General features: G+C 52.8%; 1 protein-coding gene across 10 annotated transcripts in view; it reads left to right on the plus strand.

Annotated features, from left to right (window-relative positions):
* EXOC6B (exocyst complex component 6B) overlaps positions 1 to 18,534 on the plus strand; it is a 270,625-nt gene that overhangs the window by 198,055 nt on the left and 54,036 nt on the right. For 5 of the 10 annotated variants that reach the window (XM_086891657.1, XM_086891661.1, XM_086891659.1 and 2 more), the window contains one exon: positions 2,096 to 2,169. In XM_086891657.1, the coding sequence (XP_086747783.1) occupies positions 2,096 to 2,169 (74 nt within the window). Of the gene's footprint in view, positions 1 to 2,095; positions 2,170 to 8,566; positions 8,791 to 9,629; positions 10,503 to 14,161; positions 14,557 to 18,534 lie in introns of those variants that run through there. The other 5 variants (XM_086891662.1, XM_086891665.1, XM_086891663.1 and 2 more) reach the window with 4 other exon arrangements.

Below are 18,534 nucleotides of genomic sequence, written 5' to 3' on the forward strand. Positions count from 1 at the left end.
CAGTTCTGCCATGGGCAGGGACACCTTCCACCATCCCAGGGTGCTCCAAGTCCCAGTGTCCAGCTTGGCTTGGGATCCAGGGGCAGCCACAGCTGCTCTGGGCACCTGTGCCAGGGCCTTGCACCCTCCCGTGGAGAAACTTCCTCCCGCTCATCCCTGCCCAGTCCCATCCCGTGCAGAACTCCAGAGGCACCACCGTGGATGGTTCCTGCTGACTTTGGTTTGTGCTTTTTCTGTCCAAAATCTAAATGTGAACAGTCACGTCCACAGTTTCTCTTTTTAATTTTTTATTACTCCTTTTAACTCATAACTTCAGATAAAAGCAATGATTTCCCAGCCGTGTTTGCTCTTGTCCTGCAGCGGTTGTCACTTGAGTGATCGCTGCAAAGATGAGCGATGGTTTCAATCTCAAAGCTCTTCTGGCATCTGAGACTATTAAAAAGCAGAGTCTGAGAAGTGTCCCCTGTGCCCCTGGAGGTGCCTGTGTCTGGCTTGAAGGATGTTCTCCATCCCAAGGTTTTAATGGAAGGTGGAGCAAGGGAGCTGATTAATAACCCTGCTTTAGTTCCCCGAAATGAGGCGGATGAGGGACAGGACTGAATCCTGGTGTTTCGCTCATTAATCTCTTCTTGTTAGAGCCAAGGGGCTGCTCTGTGATTGGGCTGCTCTAGGAAAGCTTTGGAAATGGGAATGTGATGATTTATGTTCCTGGTTTTGTGGCATTGGCTTGGAAATAAGAAAACTTTTGGGAGGACAAGTGTTGAAGGCGAAGACCACCTGACATGGAATCGCTTTGTCCGTTGGTACCTCTGATTAGTCATGGGGACAAAAGGCAAAATCCTCCTTCCAAAGTGGCCAGCCATCCCTAATCCTCATCTTTGTGGAGCATTAGGAGCTGTCGGAGGGTTCCTGTAGGGTAAAACCGGGATAGATGGGCGACAATGGGCCACGTAACTGAAAAATCTGTATTTGGCGTATATTTTCCCTCCTTTCTCCCTTTTTGCCATCACACCTGGCTTCATCCGAAGAAAACATTTCATTCCTCCAGCACCTCCAGTGCCTGCAGGAGCCACTCAACTCAACCCCAGGCAGGTGCTCCCCCTCGAGCCTTTGGTGGCGTTGAGTTGTGGCCTCACACAGCAGGTCCCCTCAGTGCCGAGAGGTTGTGAGGAGAGCGGAGATGAAGCTGTAACCGCTGAGGGTGAAAATGAAGTGAAGTTGGACAGAACCAACCTCAAAAGACGCCCTCGGATGCGTGCAGGCATCGGCTTCGTGAGCATTCCCAAGGAAAAGCTGCTAAATGCCATGGAAGATCCAAGGTCCTCTAACATGGATCCATTCACACCCCTTCAGCAGTTTTAGGTTTGGTTTAAAGAATGGATTAGGAGAAAAATGAACAACCAAAGTATGGAATTTTGGCCAGATTAGCCTGGAAGGAGATAAATGTGCCCTTGGAAATATTCTCTTCGCTTTAGAAGCCAACGTTATTCAGTTGTCAGATGTCTTCATCCACCAGAAATAAAAATGCCACCCAACGGCCGCGGTTCTCCGTGTTTGGGCTGACCAAGAGGCGCCATCACCAGATCATGCAAATAATCTGCTGCCCGATAATTAATGACGCGGCCAGGCATATTTTTTTGATGAATGCTCATGGAGCCTGGTGACAGGCGTGAAATTAGAAAATTCCTTCAGCGCCCTAAAATATAAATAGCTTTCGGAACTGAAAAGAGTTTCACAGCTGAAGATTTTATTGTGTTGAGAGGAAAAACTTTTCCACCCCCATCCCCCCCTTTCTTCTGGGCGAGTTGTTTGTCCGTTCACAAAACAAATACTCTGAAGCCCAGTGCGGCTCATGGGAATAAATTTCAGGTCGAATTAGTACAGTTTCCTTGCTGTCAGGACGGTGGAATTAATGGTGTTTTGATGACACGAATTTTGAAGGGCGAACAAAGACGCTGAAGGGAGGGAGACATGACTCCTTAGAAGCGCGGTCCTCCTCTCCCCCAGCCTCTCTTGTCTTCCCTGTCATCCGTCTGCCAATCTCCCTGTCCATGGTTAGTTAAAGGCGCTTTTTATCCTCCTTTCTTTCCCACAGAGTTTGCCAGATCCGGCCCAGTGCCTGGGTTCCAAGGGGACACGCTGCAGTTGGCCTTCATCGACTTGAGACAAGTAAGTCTTTGTGTTTTTGTTTTTTGTTTTGCTTTTAAGATGTGTGACTGAAGACCATCAGGTCTTAAGGGAAGGGAGAGGAGGGGAAACGGCGTCAGTGATTTACGCCAGAGACCTATATTTCCCCCCTCCTCCTCCTCTGGTCGCACGAAGCCACCTCCTCGCCGAGCGCTCCTGGAGATGGTGGAGGTGAAAAGGGCTGGTGGAAGGGGGCGAGGAAGAAAGCCAGGCCTGACCCTGGCCACCGGGGCCATTGTGCTGCCGTTGGCTTCTGCGGCCGTGGCGCGGAGGGACCGCGGCGACTCCGCGGCCGATGCCGAGCAGGTGCTGGGAACAGAGAGAGCAGTGATGCAGAGCCCGCCCGCCTCAGGGACCTTTGTTCCCGGAGAATGCCCACAGAGGCGTTTGCGAGGGTGGAGGAATTTGCATTCCCCTGTGTCCGTGCCCGTTTGTGTCCCTCTCTGTGTCCCTCTCTGTGTCCCTCTGCGGCTCAGCCACCCCCCCTGCCCGGTCCCCTCTTCCGCAGATGCTCTCGGGCCAGGAATGACAAAGTGGCTCTTGGGGAAGATGTTTGGGGAAGGCTCCACCCATCGGTGGCCACCTCTGGAGGGGGCCCCGTTGGAGCCAAGTTGACCATAGCAGGTACTGAGGCCTTTGTGGGGCTTGGCAGCCAATTTTGGGAAAAGGGCCATTCTGGGGAGTCATTTGTTCGGGGAGAAATGGGCATTATTGATACACTAGGCCGGGGGGAAAAGTGAGGTGGTCCTGTCATCTCTTGGCACTGAAGATGGATGGGTCGGAGAGAAAGTCTGAATGAAGTAAGACTCAATGACTGATGCTTCTCTCCTATTAAAACAATCTTTTTTTGTCTGTTAAACCCCCCTGGCTTTGTCCCTGCTGCCATCATGATGCAGTGCCTCTTGTTCGCGGGGTTGACGTCGTTTGCATTCTGAAAACTTTCGGGTGCCGAGGGTATTTCTTAAATCTGCATAATCCCTTGTATCGATGATCTTGCCCCTGCCTCTGATTCGTGCTGGAGTTGCTTTCAACCCGACAGGGTTTGAGAACTCCTCAGAATCCAATTGATGTGCGGGGAGCCATCTGTCATCCCATGACACTTCTGTTAACTTTAATAACATCAGGACGCCGCTTTTCGGGCCCGGGCCCGCCAGGAACTGCCAAATTTGTTTGCAGAATGGTCCCAACAGCTCCATGGGAGAGGTGTGCGTTATCACCAGGAGGTGTTGACACTTTTATCTTCATTAGCTCCTTGGCACTTTATTGACTGCGGCGCTCGACGCGCCCGCGGCCTCCTGGCTGTGAGGAAATGTGGAGGCCTTGGGCCTTTTCCAAGCACCAGGCCGTGAATGCGGGGTTTTGGAGGGGGAAGCTGGGGCTCTTCAAGGATGAAACGCCTGAAAACGGCTCGGTGGAGCCGCTGAAACGTTTGTGTGGTTCATGAGCACAAAACTCAGCCAAAGGGTGAGGAGGAGGAGGAGGAACAGGAGCCTTCCCCAGACCTTCCTCCTCTGTCCAATGGGTGTCATTGGACATGGAGGTTTTGTCTTTGTTTCAAGTGGTGCTCCCAAGCTTTGTTGTTGCATTTTAAAACAGCAGCACCTCTGAATCTCCAGGCCAGGTTGGACAAGGATTGGAGCACCCTGGGGCAGTGGGAGGTGTCCCTGGCCACGGCAGGGGGTGGGAATGGACGATCCTTGAAATCCCTTCCCACCCAAGCCATTCCAGGATCCTGTGAATGTGCGAGGAGAAGGGGGAGATGCAAGCTCCAGGTGAGGATGGGAAATCCTGGATCTCCTGGGTAGTGGATGATGATGATGATGATGATGATGAAGGGGAAAAGGAGGTGTTGTACAGGTAATGGAGAAGAGCTGACCCATCCCTGACTTATCCACTAGCACGGAAAGGTGAGGCAGTTCCCACTCCCTGGTCCTGCCGATGACCTGATCTGGTGGAATGCTGGAATGTTGGAATGTGTTACTCCATCCAAGCAAGGCTCCGGTGGCTGCTCTGTGGACACCAGGCCTCCAGGACTCCCAGCACTTCCTGCTGGACTGCAGCTCCAGCTGGGAGCAGGGAGGGGTGGGAAGGTGATGGATGAAGGTCTTTGATTGCTCTTTGACTTGTCACAAAATTTTTCTTTTTCCACTCGGCATTCTTTCTCTTTCAAGCCATGAAATTAAACTGAAACAGAGCAGATAAAATGGGATCTTGGGAAGGAATTCCTGGCTGGGAAGCTGGGGAGGGGCTGGGCTGGAATTCCCAGATTTCCTGTGGCTGCCCCTGGATCCCTGGCAGTGCCCAAGCCCAGGTTGGATACTGGGATGGATCCACCTGGGACAGCAGAGGTGTCCCTGCCATGGCAGGAGATGGAGTGGGATGAGATTTAAGGTCCCTTCCAGCTCAAACCATTCCGTGATTCTGTGAAATGTCACCACAATATTGATTTAATTGCAATGACCTGGCTGGGGGAAGGAGGGAAAAAGGCTGGGCAAAAATTCTCCAAAGCAGGGAAATTAAGGAGATTTCCCTTCCCAATGCATTTCAGTGGGAGCTGTTCCAGAACATTTGTAAATCCGAGAAAATCTTCACAGTTATGTGGGATGATTAAGGGAATGGCCAAAATTAACAAAATACGAATTGATATGAAAATTTGGAGGCTTGGTTTGTGCCTTGGTACAGATCCTTGTAGTGGGAAATAAACCCTAAAAAGATGTCACTGCTTAAAGGCATCAGAGTTTGTCCTTGTTCAGAGCAGCAGGCTCAAGTTTAGTCCATCAAAATCCTGGGTTTCCTCTCCTGCCCAAGGAAATGGGGAGCAATTCAATCCCTGTCTGGAAGAGAGGAAGAGTCAAGCCCAGAGAATTAAAATCACTATTTTGAGCAGGCAGAAATGTAAAATGGGGCTTGATTTCCTATTCTGGGAGAATTCTAAATCCATAAATACCCTTAATGAAGTCATAAAGGAAACCAGCTCCCATCTCAAGTCCTTCTGTAGGAGTGAGACTCCAATATTTAAGGTTTTACAAGGAAGGAATATTTGCTTTCCTCCTCTTCCAGTTTAAACATTGCTGTTGCACACTCAGTGCTGAATTTTAGAAATCTGAAATAAATCTAGCCCTGTAGATAACCTTGCTGAAATTTGAAATAATCAACTCCTCTGGATCTTCACCAAGCACCCCTGAATGCCCGAACACCACTGGAGATCTCCAGGTGCTCTCAGGTCATTCCCAAGCCTGCACGTGGAATCATTCCCCGCAGCCAGAAACGTTTCAGTTTTTGGTTTCCATGGGTTTGTTGTGAGGAGGGTTTTGTGCTGCTCTGTGAGGTCTCTGGCCACGCCAATCTCCCCTAGAAGCCAGATCAGCACTCGTGGCCGCTTTCCAAGGAAAATCTGTCTCCAGCACTTGAGGAATTTCACTCTGGGCTCCAGGCAGGGAACGTACTCGGTGATTAAAGCTTCCTCCTCCCAGCCTCTGCTTCTGTCCAGTGAATTGTAAACCCTGAGTGCTGAATTTCCTCTGCAAGTGCCAGCCTGAGCTCTGAGCGATGTTTGGACCGGGGCAGGTGGGGACACACCTGGATTGAGGCGCCTGGATGTGCACGGGATGAGGACAGGGGGGTTCTGCTGTTCTCCCCCTGCAGCTTCCTGCTTTGCTTTGTGCAGATATGGTGGGTTTGAGTTCCAGCATCAGCTCCTCGAGCCCCATCACTGGGGTTAAAACAGGATTAGGTGGGATCTTGGCAAGGAATTCCTGTCTGGGCTGCAATTTCCAGATTTGCTGGGGCTGCCCCTGGATCCCTGGCAGTGCCCAAGGCCAGGCTGGACACTGGGATTGGATCCACCTGGGATGGTGGGAGCTGTCCCTGCCCATGGATGGGCTGGGAATGGGATGGGATTGAAGGTCACATCCAACACAACCCATTCCATGACTGCTCCTGCTTCTGCTGTGGGAAGAGCTTTGTGCATTGGGATCCAGCTGTGGTTATTGTGGGATCCTGCTGGATCCCAGCCAGCCAGGAATGGGAAGTCTCCCTCTGATGTGCTCATTTTTCTCTTATTACCCCCAATGGAGACACTGGATAAAAGAATCATCCCCTCAGGAACACAATTCCCTGCTCTGTGATGGAATCATGGAATGCTTTGGGTGGGAAGAGACCTCCCATCCCATCCCATCCCATCCCATCCCATCCCATCCCATCCCATCCCATCCCATCCCATCCCATCCCATCCCATCCCATCCCATCCTATTCCAGCCAGCCATGGGCAAAGGCACCTCCCACTATCCCAGGGTGCTCCAAGCCCCAGTGTCCAGCCTGGCCTCTGACACTTCCAGGGATCCAGGAGCATCCATAACTTCATCCAGGTTTCCTCTCTCTCCTGCACCGTGTGCAGTCACCAGATGTTCCCGTTTTCTTCAGCCCTGCACCTTTTTATCTAAAAATGAGAGCCGAGCAGAGCAGCAAAGCTGCTCATCTGTGTGAGCTCATCCCTGAGCCTCACATTCCAGAAGCTTGGATTCCTGGGCTCCGTGCCTGGTTTTAAGGAACCACCTGCTCCCTTGGAGGGAGCAGCGAGTGTGAGGTCACTCCGGGAGCTCCAGTTGTGCTGGAATGGTGGGCATCCAGCCCAGCTCCTTATCGGATATCAGCTGATCAATCAGGTGTTTGGAACCCCCTCTGGGCTGGTTGTTGTCTGCCCCAAAGGCCCTGGGAGCCCTGGAACTGTGTCCTTGTGTCAGGCACTGGAACAGCTCCCCAGGGAATGGTCACATTCCCGAGGCTGCCGTAGCTCCAGGAGCGCTGGGGATCCCAGGGATGCCCAGGGTGGAGTTGTTGGGGTGTCCCGGGAAAGGGAAGGAGTTGGACTCAGTCTTTGCGGATCTCTATCCACTCGGGATCTCCCATGAGATGTGGCCCTGTCTCCTACTGCTTCCATGTGCTCCAGGGCTTCCATCCCAGACAGCCCTTGGAAATTTGGGCTGAAGGTGCCCTTGGTGTGACACTGGTGGCTGTGGCCACCTCTCAGCTCTGTCACACACAGTTTGGTGGTGGGAAGATGGAGCCAATCACTCCAAGGCAGCATCCAGAATGCCCTGGAGTTTCATTCCCACCAGGCAGGGAGCTCTGGCTTGTTTTTTTAACTTGTTTTCTATATTTTACCGTTAAATGTGGCTCCCCAGCCCTGTAAAGTCAGGAGACATTTGGGGAGCAGAGCAAAAACAAGATTTGGGCTAAGCCCAGAGCCATCCCGCTCAGCAAACTGGTTTGGCTGATCCTTGCCAGCTGGTTTTGCTGGGAGATGCAGCAGGAGCTGAGAGCCACGCCGAGGGCATGATCAATTAACCGAACTCTCCCGCCGAGGTGTCTCCTCTCGCATGTCCCTGCTTGTGTCCCGGGCTTGCTGCTGGGAGAGGAGCTCCCGCAGCTTTGTTGCCACGTTAGTCACTGGATGCAGGAGGGCAGAGATGAAAAGGTGACTCACGAGGGGTTTTCAGCTCATTTCAGTCGCTGCTTTTCATCTCCAAATTGTTCCCTTGGCTCCAGCCTCCTCCCCCGCTGCCTTGCCCAGCCTCAGAGCCTCAGAGCTCGGCCAGTTCTTGGAATTCCCTCGCTCTGCTCCGGCCAAAGAGGGATCTGAGCGCTGGGTTTTGTCCAGGGAAGCTGTGGCTGCCCCTGGATCCCTGGAGGTGTCCCAGGCCAGGCTGGGCACTGGGGCTTGGATCCCCCCTGAGATGGGAAGGTGTCCCTGTCCATGCCAGAGGGTTGGAACTGGATGATCTCCATGGTTCCCAACCCAACCCGTTCCATGAATCCCTGATTTTGAGAAGCCAGGTTGTACTTGGGGGTTTCTGCTCACCTTCGGTGTTCAGGGCCCTTTGCAGGGGGCGTTACGTTTACATTTTGCATCTTTTTTACTTTATGATCAGCACAGGATCACTCAGGTTGGGAAACACCTCCAAGATCATCATCCAACCATCAGCCTCTCCCATTCTCCCCGTTTTCCTGCCTTTACTCCTGTGGATCCCGTCCTTGCTTAACAACACCAATTCTTTAACCCCTTTTTCTGTGGCCTCTGCTGCATTGTCCTGTCCAGCCCGGTGACCCAAAGCCCTTTTCCAGCTCTGGGTCCCTGCCCGCAGCTCCCACACTTGCCAAGGGAAATGCTGAATTCCAGAATTCCCTGACTCTTCCCTGGCAAGCACCTCGAGCACTCAGGAAACGGAGGTGTGAAGACACAGGTTCCGGTGTCAGCCCTAATTCCTCATTTCCCAGCAAGGAGAGCTTGGAGCTGGTTGGATCATTACCCTTAAATCCAGGATTTTGCTGTTCAGATCCTATCTCCAGGCTCTTAATTACTTCTGTGGCTCCTCTCCAGGCTGCTCACACTGACTGATACCTCCTGGATCGTTTACCCGGCGTTTTTAATCACCTTCATTAAGGTGATGCCCACGGGCCATCGGAAAGTGCCCGTTTTGCTGCTTCTTGTGCAAACACGAAGCCCTGAAGAGTCTGAAGAGATAATGGAGAGCAGCAAGGGCAGGTGCCCGACTTCCAGCTGAGCTAATTACTGCTAATTAAAGGATATTTTCTTTCCTAACACCCCTGAGTGTGATGGAGGCTTCTCTAGACGTCCATAACCACATCAGCTCCCAGAAGTTATTAATATTAATATTAATATTAATAATATCAATAATAATGATAATAATAATTAAATAATAATAATACTAATTAAAGCTGCAGTTAATTCCTGGTGGACCTCAGGGGTGGCTGAGCGTCCTCTCCAAGGTCATCAGCAGGGGGAAGTCAATCACTTTGTTAACACAAACACCTGTACGTTGGATTTCTCTCTCCAGAAATGCCTGGATTCGTGTTCTCAATCCGTAATTGGAGTTAATTTACCTTTGAAAAACCTGTGAAGTTACAGATTTATTGAGTTAGAGGGCTGGACAGTCCTTTCCAGGAAGAAATCTTCCCTAATTTCCCTAAGCCAACCTCAACCTCCCGTGGCACAGCTTGAGACAGTTTCCTCTTTTCCTGTTGCTTTTTGCTTGGGAGAAGGGACAATTCCCCATGGAATGTCCATTCCCCATGGATGTATTGTCTCCATCCATCCCTCTCTCACCCCATGGCTCCCTAAAAACACTTGGGAGAGGGGGAGAAATGGAAAGAAGACGGAGGGAAACCAAAATTATCAAACCCAAGCGGGCAGATGTTCAATGAGGGGCCCTTTTCTGGCTTTATTTCCTGCTCCCAGTATCACCTGATCCTTGGTGACATCACAGTGAGGTGTTTTCCCTGGAAAACCAACTGGATATGGGTCAAAATCTGTCCCAGGGCAGTTGGGAGGCATCTGAGAAGTAGCGAGAGATGATTAGGGAACTCTTTTGGGGCCTCTTGAAGTTCAGGCTGAGCTCCAACCCATGGCCCTGCTCTTCCAGGTGTCCCATGCCTCTGGGGCTGCTCACCCTTCCCGGAATTCCCATCAGGAACGCCGTTCCACTCTGGAGACCCATCAGAGATGATCTGTAAATCCATTTTTCCTCCCTCCACCGCATCTCCCCGTGGATCCACGTGCTCAGCCGTGGATTGCTGGGCAGACACTGCCCGGGGAGCCAGCAGGGATCCCTCGGGCTGCGGCCAGCCTGGCGCTCCAGGAAGAACATTCCAGAGGCTTGGCCAAACCACTCCGTTTCTTCCTTGCCAGGCTCAGGGCACTTTTTTGTTGTTTTGTCAGTGCCCAAATCCCAACAATGTTGGAGAAGGGCACGTGGAGTGGTTTATTTGTTTTTAAATCAGTGTTAACTGTCTGACTCACAAAGGAAGGATCCTCCAAAGTTTGGGCTGGAAATCCAAGCCGCCTCTTGCTGTGCTCTGCGGAAAAGGGACGGGAAGAGGGCAGGAAACGCAAAAGCAGGAGCTCAGAGCAGATTTAGAGCCTTAACTCTGATTTTTCCTGACTTGGTGGGTTTAAGCTGGTCTTAGTGTTGCTTTAAACCCAGCCTTCCGTGGTTCAATCCCGTTTTGTGGTTCAATCCCATTAAAATCACACGATCCCCGTCCCCTTCGGCTGCTCAGGCTCCGGAGCCATCCCTCTCCATCCAGGAAGGATGCAGTGGCATGGGGAGGACTTTAAAGTGCCTGGATGCTCCCCAGAGCCTCCAAACAACCCAAAAAACCCAAAAAGCCCGGAGTGCAAACATGTCCTGTTAGCACTTGTGGGTGGCGGGGAGAGCTGCCGGGGTTTCTGGGCGCTGGGAATTGTGGAGCCTGTCGACACTCGGCCCTCTGGAACAATAAAAGCAAACAATCAAATCCTCTGTCACTGGGAGCCTTTCAGACAAAGGGAATAAAGGGAGGAAATGAGGAGCTGGAGAGCGAGGAGCAGGGTTTGGGACCTCGTGGTTGGGTGCTGGATTCCTCAGGATGCCGTGTGGGCAGGGCACGGGGCGGGGATGGATATGGGGAGCGGGAGGTGGTGAGGCAGGAGACACCTTCCCCACATGAATCATGGAATCAGGGAATGGTTTGGATCGGAAGGGACCCCGAAGATCCTCTCATTCCAACCCCCCTGCCATGGGCAGGGACACCTCCCACTATCCCAGGGTGCTCCGACCTGGCCTTGGACACTTCCAGGGGTGGGGAGTGACTCCAGCCTGGTCTGGTGGAGTTTTATGGCAAAACAAGGAGCCACTCCCAGGGACTCCATGGAGAACCTCATCCCAGGGGACCCTGCACTGGGCCAGGAACGTGTTTTCCATTGGGTTTTATTCCTCCAAGACTCAGCTGGAGCCTCTGGCTCCTCCTGAGCACCCTCTGGCTGATCCATCCTCCCTGGAGCGGGGCCGTGCTGCGGGAGCTGGGTTCTCCTTCCCAAGATTCCTTCCCTGTAATTGCAGTCGCTCATCCAGCCGGGAAAACAGACACCACTGGGGGTTGCAGGGCCCACATTTCCCTTTATCCTGCGGATTGGGGCAGGAACAGAGAGTGCCAGAGGTGGGTGCCCTTCACCTCCACCGCTCCAGCTGGGAAACCAAACCCGCTCCGGTGATCCGGGCGCTGCCGCTCCCGGGGGACGAGGAGGAGCTGTCCATAAAGGAGCTTTTATGGAGCTGCCTTTCATTCATCCAGCCTTCACCTGGTGCCATGTGAGGCTTCCCCGCTGGGAGCTGCGGGGAAGCCTTGCCGGGTTTCCCTGGAATGGGATCCCCCGGCCGGATGGCGGTGGGTGGTCAGGGAAGTTGTGCGGAGCTCTCGTGCCTTTGAAGCCGTAGGGAAACTTTATCCCAGAGCATCCCTGTCATTCTTCTCCTCGTGACCTCTCGAGGGCAGCTGGATCGTTTCAGAGCAGGGAAACTTTAGCTCCTGGAGAACCTTGGAAAAGCCAGCCAAGGAGTCAACTTCCTGGGATAACACCATGGGAGGAGGGACAGCACTGCTGGGGCTCTTCTTTCCCATCAAGGTGACTTTGATTGCCAGGCCTTGGGCCCCCGTGTCCCTCAGGAATGAGGGATTAATTCCCTCCTGGACACACAATCCCAGAGCAATCTGTTCTCAGAGTCTCCCATTGATTTTTTTTCCCGCTGGATTCAAGGAGAACAAATATTGAGCGGGGTTTACGGAGCGCTGGACAGGTGGATTAGGAGGGAAATCGATGAGATAAGGTCACTGAGGAAGGGCAGGGGACTGATGGGGATGGGGCAGAGAAGAGGGAGCTCAACCTCTCCGTGCCTTAAGGGGTGAAGAGAAACCGTGGGAATGATGATGTGGAGCTGTGGGAGAATCCATCAGAGAGCAGAGCACTTGGGATAGGGTAAGAATTGGGATTAAGGTGATTTTAATGCTGCATTCCAGCCCAGAATTCCCAGGTCACTCGAGGTGAAGGTGCTGCACATCCCACCCAGCAGCAGCTGCCCTTCCCAGATGTCATTTCATTGATGGGTTGACAGCAAGGTGGCACTGTATAGCCAGGAACATCGCGCCGGGATCGATTCCAACCCTCCTGTTGGACTCACGGAATCACAGGATGGTTTTTCAATTAATTAACTCCCCTCCATCCTGGGATAAAAATGGTCATTTCCATTCCTGGAGGTTCTGCCGATTCCAGGGTGCGTGGGCTTGGTTTAGCCGCCGTTAAATGTATAAATGGGTTATTTTTAGTCTGGGTCTGCTGGGAGAGTTCCGAGGTTGATCTGGTGCGAGCGGGAAGTTTTGTGCTCTGGCTCTAAATCTATTCCAGTGCTTAAGTGCAGATTTCCTGCAGAATTCCTCTAGGAGAAAGAGTTGTCAAGCATTAAAACAAAACTTCCAAGGGCAGTGGTGGAGTCTCCATTCCATTTCAAAGCCCTGCGGATGTGGCACTTGGGGACACGGCCAGTGGTGGCCTGGGCAGTGCCGGGGAAGAGCTGGGCTCGATCTCGGAGAGCTTTTCCAGCCCAGAGGGTCCCGTGATCCCAGATCCCGTGATCGCCCAGGTGTGCCGATGTTGCTGTCGGAGAAGCCCGGAGGTGTCCCAGCTGTCCACAAAGGATGAGTGGATGGGACAGGGGCTTTCAGGGGATTTGCATCCCGCTGGAGCAGCAGCTGGTGGAAGCTTTTCGGTGCCGGAATCGGTGCCAGCCGCTGGGCTGGGGGAGCGGAGCCGGCGGCGGTGAGTGACGGGTGGGTAATCGGATGTGTGTCCACATCTGCCTGTCCCGAGGGAAGGACGGGAGCTGAGGTGGGGTTTGTTCCAGTCCAGCTGTGCTGAAACAGCTTCACTTCCCAGCTTTAAATGTGCTTCTGCCATCCCAGGGAGTTGGGATTTGGGAATTGGGTCTCCAAAAGGCCTTTCCTGTGCGGGTGGAGGGGATACAGGCAGGTGGGGAGGGACAAGAGGAAACGGCCTCAGGCTGTGCCAGGAACCTGAATGTCCCATTCCTCTTGGATATTAGGGAGAATTTCTTAACGGAAAGGGTTTTCCAGCCCTGGCACAGGGGTGGAGTCCCCGTCCCTGGAGGATTTCAAAGCTCTGTGGATGTGGCACTTGGGGAACTGGGGCAGTGCTGAGTGCCAGTGACCTGAGAGGACTTTTCCAGCCTCAGTAATTCCATGATTCTGGGATTCTTCACACCCAAAATGAGCCAGCCAGGAATATCCTGGACTGAGCTTCTGTCCTTCGGATTGACTTTGTATCCTGCCCTTTGATAAACCCAACGCTTCATCCTGGAAATGGAACAAATTTACCAAAGCATCGCAGATTTAACAAAATTAGAAATCCTGAGTGCAGTTTGAACCAAATATTGGCACAAGCACCCTCATTATTCCCATTTTCCTGCGTATCCCGATCAGCTCCATGGTGGGACCAGCCCAGTGCCAGGAGGGCTCCATGTGCTGGGTGCACGGGGAGGAAGAGAGCAATTAGCCTAATGGGCTTTAATTGCAGAACCATGGAATCATTTAGGTTGGAAAAGACCTCTGGGATCATCGGGCCAGATTTAATTGATGAAGGTGGGGCGGGGAGGGGGCGCTGGCTGCTGGGGGATTTGCTGGGGGATCGGGGTGAAGGTCCAGCTGTGAGGCTGAGCAGAGGGAGAACACGTTCCTTGGGAGCAGGAGGACTCCCTGGACTGCCCAGGAAATGCAGAGGGAGAGAGGATCGGGAAGGGGCTGGAGCCCCAGGAGCACCTGAGGGCAGGCATGGGATAGGATTTTGGGAAGGAATTCCTGGCTGGGAGGGTGGGGAGGGGCTGGGCTGGAATTCCCAGATTTTCTGTGGGTGTCCCTGGATCCCTGGCAGTGCCCAAGGCCAGGCTGGACATTGGGATTGGATCCAGCTGGTACAGCAGAGGTGTCCCTGCCCATGGAATGGGGTGGGAATGAGGTGATTTTCATGTCCCTTCCATCCCAAAGCGTTCCATGATTCCATAATCCAACAGTTCCCTCACTAATCCCATCCCAGAGAGAGGAAACTCCCAAGTTTTCCCTTCTCCAGAGCAGTTGTGACTCCGACTCTCAGCAGAGTGCTGGATGAGCTTTTCATTGCTTCGAGAACTTTCTTGCTTTGAAGCCAAACGAGTCCCAAAAGTGCTGCAGACCCTGGGAAAAGCAGAACCTCGTGGATTTGGTGCAGGAATGAAAGGGAGATCCTGATGTTTATTCCCGGATTCCCATCCATGGGATGTCCGAGGGAGGAAGGTTTTGAGGAGACATTGGAGCTGTTTTGGCCGAAGTTTGGAAACGCTGCTGCGGGAATTCAGTCCCAGCGCTGAGGGCTGTGCACCAGCTCTGACTTACAAAAAACAAATAAATATTGGAATAGCTGGTGTTAACTGGCCCACAAAAGAAAAAATAAATAAATACTGGAATAGTTGGTGTTAAATGGCCCAACTTCCTTGACCCAGCTCGTGTTTTCTGGATAATCCGCGGGGATGGCAGCGGTTGGGTCCTGTGAGTCACCCCGAGCCTTCCTCTCGCTTGAGCAAACCCCAAGTTTCCTAAATGGGATAATTCAGCTCCCTGGCTCCCTTCATGTCTTTTCTGATTAACTGGTCAAAATTTGGGCTTGGTTTGGCCAGACAGAGCTTTTGTTTGTGGTGCTTAATCGGGAGTTTTGTGTGTTTTGGGGTGAGAGCTCTTGTGAGCAGCACTTTAATTCCCGTGATTTTCGTTTGGGACTTTTATTTGGGATCTTCCCGCGAGTCCAGGCCAGCTTGGATGAGCTTGGAGCAGCCTGGTGGAGTGGACTTTTCCAGCTCAAACCCTTCTGTGATCCCATGAAGTGCTGGGTGCTGGGCTGGGGTGGGGCTGGGAGCTCCTGGCCTTGGAAATTCCGGTTGCCGCAGATACGTGAATGTTTTTTTTTAAAGCCCCGTGTGTGTTTTCAGCACGGGCTGGAGCCTGATGTGCTGAACACCATAAAACAAAGTCTGGCTTTTGTCTCGCGTGGTGTCAGACAGACAGACAGACAGACAGGGCAGGAGCTGTAGGTGTGACCGAGGCTGTTGGCATCTCCCCATCCTCCTGTTCGCAGCCTCGGTGGAAGAGCAAACACTCCCCCGATCTAATCTCGTTAAATGTTCCAGGCTGTAATCCCTTAATTTGGCTGCTGACATGAGGGCTGCTGATGGGGAAACGAGGTGGGGATGGGCACTGACAGCCACGGGAGATTGGGATCTTTTGTTGTGCACATCAAGCGAATCTGAGCACTCCGGGCCCTGCCGCCTTGTGCCCGTGACCAGAAATAGTCCCTGGCCCTGAGTCACGGCTCCAAACCGCGCGGGGAACCCAAACCTTGCTGCAAGAGCCTCGGGTTGTTCTCATCCTGAGCCGTTCTCGGCCTCTGGGGGATGCGAGGGTCAGGAATTCGTGGCTGGACCGCTCCGGGTTGGGGTTGGAGAGGGCTCCGGGCAGCCCAAAGCGGATTCCAAGGAAAGGGAGAGACTCCAGGCATGGGCAGGACTCGGGGGCAGTGTTTGAAAGGAAAAGAGGAGAGGTTTAGGTGGGATCTTGGGAAGGAATTCCTGTCTGGGAGGGTGAGGAGGGGCTGGGATGGAATTCCCAGATTTGCTGGGGCTGCCCCTGGATCCCTGGGAATGCCCAAGACCGGGTTGGACACTGGAGCTCGGAGTCCCCTGGGATAGCGGGAGTGTCCCTGCCCATGCCAGGATGGCACTGGATCATCTTTAAAACCCCAAACCATTCCATGATCTTGAATATCTTTTCCAACCTAAACGATTCTGTGACCCTCCGTGCTGTAAAGAAACCAAAAAATTTCTTTTCTCCCTCTAATTTGCGGCGGCTTGGAAGCGAAGTGGACAAAGTCTGTTCTTGCTCTGCTCCTCTTAATGCTTAAAACCTGGAGGGGGGAGGGAATCCTGCCTGGAATGCAGCCCCTGTGCGGGATTGCTTTTCCAAAGTGTTTGAAAACAATCACTTCTGCAGGAGCAGGGGCTCGTTTGAACAGCCAGTTCTGTCCTGGAGACGAACATTCCGGGATGCCAGAGGAAAACAGCAAGGCTGGAATGCGCCTCGTGTTTGAGGTTAGCTCCAGAGGAGTTTTCAGCCGGGGTGGTTTTATATAGCAGCTCTCAGTGGAAACAGTTTGTCTGTCATATTTTTAGGTTCAGGGATTTCTTGGAGGTCACCCCGAGTTCATGCTCCTTTCCCTCCGGCCCCGATGGAGGTGGGAATTGGTGTTTGGAGCGACAGAGGTCCGGAGCGGCTGTCAAACCTCGTCCCTCTGGCTGGCTGTGGCAGCAGGTTCATGGGATGAGTCTGGGGGAAATTCGGCTTCTGTTTGATCCCTGTGGAACTCGGAATCCCAGATGGATTGGGATGGAAAGGACCTTGCATTCCATCCCCACTAAGCCTGCCACGGGCAGGGACACCTCCCGCTATCCCGGGCTGCTCCAAGCCCTGTCCAGCCTGGCCTCGGACACTTGCAGGGGTGAGGAGTTCACAACCTCTCCACCAGGACCTCGGCACCCTCACAGGGAGGAATTCCTTCCCAAAATCCCATCCAACCCTGCCCTCTGTCTGTTTAAAGCCATAATTTAGGCCATTTAATTACCCCTCTGCCTTTCAGCCACTCGAAACTCCTTCCAAAGGGCCCTTAATAGAAAGCAGAGAAGCCTCCAGCACAAATTTCTCTCCAGTAGCACATTTTTCCTATAGATTATCCTTTAATTTTCATGGACGGGAATGTTCTGCTGCTGTAAGGGGAGAGCAGAGCCCGTGTGGGGCTGCATGCATGAAAATGTATGGAGTTACCGACTTTTCCAAGAGGAAAAGGTGATGTCATGGGCTGTGGAAAGAATATTTTTTATATTCCTGCTCTCATCTGATCACGCTTAGGATATAAATAGTGGGGAAAGGCACAAGGCAGTGAAATGAGACCCACTCCGGGAAGGCTCCCCGGAGCTCCGTGCTGGGGTCGAGAAGGGCTGGATCCATCCAGGGGTGTTTTCCAGCACATTAACGGCAGCGTGTGGAGCCATCTGTCACGGCTTGGAGGTGGCCAAGGCAGTCAGCAGCTCGTTAGGCAGGGCCAGGAGTAAAAAATAGCCCAGAAAATCAGGATATAATGGGAGAAGGGGAGACTGGAGGAAGCAGAGTCCGTGCAGGGCTGTAATTTACTCCCCGTCAGCAGCTCAGTCCCCACTTCCCAATGGGAATGCTGGGAATGCTCACCTGGAGAAGGGAAAAACCCAGGGAGAGCTCAGATCCTCTTGCAGAGCCTGCAGGGGCTCCAGGAGAGCTGGAGAGGGACTGGGGCCAAGGGCTGCAGGGCCAGGAGCCAGGGAATGGCTTCCAGTGGGAAAGGGGAGATTGGGCTGGGATCTTGGCAAGGAATTCCTGCCTGGGCTGCAATTCCCAGATTTCCTCCGGCTGCCCCTGGATCCCAAGGCCAGGTTGGGCACTGGGGCTTGGATCTGGGACTGTGAGAGATGTTCCTGCTTGTGGGATCAGGATGATCTCGAGGGTCTCTTCCAGCCCAAACCATTCCATGATTCCATGATTCCATGGATTTTTTCTGGTTTGCTGAAGCTCCAGCTCTGTATCTTCCAAGGCTGAATTGCCTCCTTGCCTGGAGAAGTGAAACAGGACAGAAATGGGAGGTGAAAATGTGAACTGGGAACGGTTTGATTGGAATTCCTCGTTTCTCCTGTGAGATTCTCTGCTCCAAGGGAATCCTCACGTTCCGCACTCGTTTGGCTCTGGTTGTTGACTGACACGAGTTGGATTTGCTTCATTTTTCTCTGGGCATCCCAGATCCCAGTCTGGGGCTCGGGAGCAGGACAGGGAGTCAGGGAATCTTCCCGTGCATTTTGAGGCTGTGGAGCCAATCCAACCACTGCAGGATTTTGGGGAATAATGTCAATTATTGCTCGCCCTGAAGTTTCAGATCTCATCCCCAGGTGAGACACGGACAGGAAAGGGAAGGAAATTCCTGCAGGAGGTTTTTTGCTTGACACTTCAGGCGAAGAGCAGGGGGATTTCTCCTGGGATTTCTCCTTCCCCATGGAGTGTGGGAGTTCCCACCCGGAGCTCGGGGTGACGGGATTCACGCTCCAGGTCTGGCTGGAGCAGGGAGGGGAGTCTGGGCAGGAATTGAGTGTGGAATTGCAGCTCTGGGATTGCTGATGCCTCGTTAAAGGTCGGCCTGAGGGACAGGAGCCAAGTGTTGGCACAACCCGCCAGGAGTGGAAACCATTTGGATCCAGGGTTGGGAACCTCCTTCGGATTCCCTGTGGGAATCTGTTTGCAGAATTTAAATCATTTAGGGTGGTTTTCCCTTAAATCAACCTTTCAATTCTCCTTTAATCAGAATCGGAGACCTGCTCCAACCTGGGAGGGCAGGAGGGA

This window comes from Cyanistes caeruleus, chromosome 5 (assembly GCF_971803275.1).
Source record: "Cyanistes caeruleus chromosome 5, bCyaCae1.hap1.1, whole genome shotgun sequence".
NCBI lineage: Eukaryota > Metazoa > Chordata > Aves > Passeriformes > Paridae > Cyanistes > Cyanistes caeruleus.